This window comes from Sceloporus undulatus, unplaced genomic scaffold (assembly GCF_019175285.1).
Source record: "Sceloporus undulatus isolate JIND9_A2432 ecotype Alabama unplaced genomic scaffold, SceUnd_v1.1 scaffold_5222, whole genome shotgun sequence".
Classification (NCBI taxonomy): domain Eukaryota; kingdom Metazoa; phylum Chordata; class Lepidosauria; order Squamata; family Phrynosomatidae; genus Sceloporus; species Sceloporus undulatus.
Genome location: NW_024808142.1, coordinates 1 through 3,444, shown reverse-complemented (window position 1 = coordinate 3,444; position 3,444 = coordinate 1). Strand labels below are relative to the sequence as shown.

Sequence of the window (3,444 nt, the reverse complement as noted above, 5' to 3'; positions counted from 1 at the left end):
AATTTTGAACAGAACTTAGAAAAAATATTTTTAGAACTACAGCTTTCAGAATCATCTACTAGCCATGCTTCCTTGTTGGAGATTCTGGGAGTTATAATTCAAAGAGATCATTTCCCCAGGCTTTGCATCTGATTAAATTTTAGGATAATAGTTTAACTCCCAGCCCAGCTCAGTTTCTATTAGGTACTGGAGGGTAAGGGAGAGAGGTACCATATGAATGACTAGAATATTAAAGACTAATAAGGTTTATTTGGCATAACCCTCTTGTGGATTGCGGCCCTGTATGGCTGAGGTTCAGACTACCTGAAAGACCGTATCTCCCCATCTGAACCTGTCAAAGTTTTTTTATTGACAAGATTTGTTCAGAGGGGGTTTGCCTTTGCCTTTGACTTCTCAGGTCACCCAGTGGGTTTCCATGGCTGAGTGGAGATTTGAACTCTGGTCTCCAAAATGATAGTTCAACGCTCAGACCACTATACCACTCTTTCTCTCTCCAAAGCTGAGGCCCTGGCTCAATTTATTCCCCCTACAACATGTTTAGGATTAAGAGCCACCTTGTATTCCAGCTCTATTCACACTTCTCCCTCATACCCCTTCTTTCAGGTCAAGCTTTAGCAATTCAAGAGACGATCCCCAATGAGATTCAGGAGCTTCAAGCAAAAGTGGAGAAGCTGGAAGAGGTGAGATCCTGACCCCAAAGCATTTACAAGGCTTTTTTCAGGAGGAAGGAAGGAGCTGAAGAGCGATGATGGGGTTCTATGTTTTTGTTGCTGTTCTGTGCCTTCAAGTAGTTTCCAATTTATGACCACCCTAAGGTGAACCTATCATGGGGTTTTTGTGGATTGAAAGTGTGTGATTGCTCACCCATTACGTTTCTATGGCCAAGTAGGGAATTGAACCCTGGCAGTGTTCAAACCACTTCATCACAGCCAATAACCATGACTACGGCAATTAAACATTAATATTTTAGGGAAAGGTGGGGAACATCAGGCCATAGGGCTGAATCTGCCCCTCCTGGGGTCCCAATCTTGCCTCCTTGGCTTACCCCAGTTGGCCACATCCTCTTTCCAATTACATCATGGTTTGGTAGTTTTCCAACTTTCATGTAGGGTTTTCTCTGTTCTAAAAGGTTGAAATATCTTTGTCAATGTTTATCCACTGGGAATAAGAGCTTTAAGATAAACCATGATGGAAAACAGGGAGACAAAGTGCACTACAGGTGGAGGGACTCAATCAAGGAAGGCACAGCCCAGAGTTTGCAAGACTTGAGCAGGGCAGTAGATGAACAGGGATCTTGGAGATTGCTCATTCATAGAGTCGTCATAACAGTAAGGGCTGTTCGACAGTGGAATGCACTCCCTCGGAGGGTGATAGAGTCTCTTTCCTTGGAGGTCTTTAAACAGAGGCTGGATGGCCATCTGTCAGAGATGCTTTGATTTGGATTTCCTGCATGGCAGGGGGTTGGACTGGATGGCCCTTGTGGTCTCTTCCAACTCTACCATTCTATGATTCTATGATTCTATAAGTTGAAGTTGACTTGACAGCAAATAAAAACTACCACCATACACGTTACATATCCATTTTGTACCTTGGGCACATACAAAAGATAGAACACTGCATATTACAACCACATAGACACAGTTGCACTGGTTAACAGTATGTTCCTGGTCACACGTCAAAAGTCAGGTGATTGATACTTAAATGACTTGATGCAAACCTCCTCCTGTACCATCCTGCTTGCACCCAAGATTTCACAGGAAAACCCTTACCTGTATCCTGTTCCCAACACAAGAGACAAGATTGTTTGGGCCATGTAGCTGAACCTGTTGTTGTTATTGTTGTTGTGTGCCTCCAAGTCATATTGGATTCATGGTGACCCTAAGTTTGTTTGGGCCATGTAGTTGAATCTGTGGTTGTTGTTGAGTACCTTCAAGTCATTTCCAACTTATCATGCAGTTTTCTTGGCAAGTTTTGTTCAGAGGGGTTTTTGCCATTGCTATACTCTGAAGCTGAGAAAATGTGACTTGCTTATGGTCACCTTCATTGTTATAAACTTTCTGTCTGGTGAAGACAAATTAGTTTTAGTCAGTCACTCAGTCTTTTCATTCAGTTATATAGCATGTGAAGAACAACACTGAGAGGCTGGGGGACCACATTGCCAATTTTGTTTTGAACTTGAAATGCACTTCTTGGAGGCATGAGAGGCTGCAAAAAACAGCAAATGCAACACAGGTTGCCCACCCATGATACAGAATTAGGCAATCTTTTCTATATCTGACAGGATATCAAAACATTGCAAAATGGGGCACAGACAAATTGGCATCTTCCAGCTCTGTCTGGTCCCTTTACTCCTCATCCAGTAGCCAAATTGGCTGGGGATGATGGGACCATTGATCCAGCACCTACCAAAAAACCAAAAAACAAACAAACAAACAAATACCCAGAAGGCTTGGATACATATCTCATCAATTCTATGCATTTGACAAAATTAGGTTGTGGGCACCCCCTTTTGCAGTGTTTTGTTTCCTATTGAAAGAAAATGTCATGGGAGGGAGGGTGGTTGGAGAAGGTGTGCAATTGGTTGGCAAAACTTTTGTTGTTTCAAGAAAAAGCTGGCATTAAAATGCCCCTTCCCTGTTCACCCACAGCGCCTAGAACGTGCCATCTCTGTCCTGCCTTCACCCCTGGAACCCACCCAGCTTAAGGAGTTGTGGAGTCGCCTTCAGTACCTGGACCAGGTGGAGTCACTCAGCGACCAGCTCCTATTCCTTGAAGAGAAACTGGGAGACTGTGAGTATCCAAAGGACCATGGAGTATTAAAAGGTATTGAGTCTGGGCAGAACTTGAAAAAGTTCCAATTTTTTGGAACTGCTGCTTAAAGAATTCTTTGGATGCAGGTTGGGGATTATGGGGATAGGTTGGAGGATTTTAGTCTCAAATAAATAAATAAATAAATAAATATCATCATCATCATCATCATCCTCATTTTCAAGTCTTAGTCCTGGTGGAGTGTTGGTCCCACACTACCACCTCGCATCATGTGGTGTCAAGAGTTGGAGGTAATATTTAATTTCAGGCACCTAAAGGTAAGCTTTAAAGCAGCCTGTGTGGTGTAGTGACTAGTGTGTAGTGGCTAGTGGTGGCCTAGGATTTGGGAGATGCAAGTTCTAGTCCCTCTCTGAGGGCTGAATGTTATCCCACCACACACCATTTGGAGACATTGAGGCTTTCATCATATGGTGTAATGGATTTACATTTTTGGCAGAGTCAATGCAAATTTGTGCAGTCAAGTGAAGACAATTAAATGTGCAGCAATTTGCATAATACACTTACATGGAGACTAGCCCTGAGCCATAAAACCTAGTGATGATTTTGGGTCAGTCATTGTCTCTTTTTCAGCCCAGCCTATCCCACAAGGTTGTTATTGTGAAGATGAACTGAGAA

The 3,444-nt window shown here is 42.9% G+C and overlaps 1 protein-coding gene across 1 annotated transcript; it reads left to right on the top strand.

Moving 5' to 3' along the window:
* Positions 1-479: 479 nt before the first annotated feature.
* Positions 480-2,823, top strand: LOC121918159 (epidermal growth factor-like protein 8; the record flags this gene model as incomplete). Its single annotated transcript, XM_042444253.1, has 2 exons — positions 480-680; positions 2,649-2,823. Coding segments are annotated over exons 1-2 (322 nt in total), but the record flags the coding sequence as incomplete, so codon positions are not given.
* Positions 2,824-3,444: the final 621 nt, after the last annotated feature.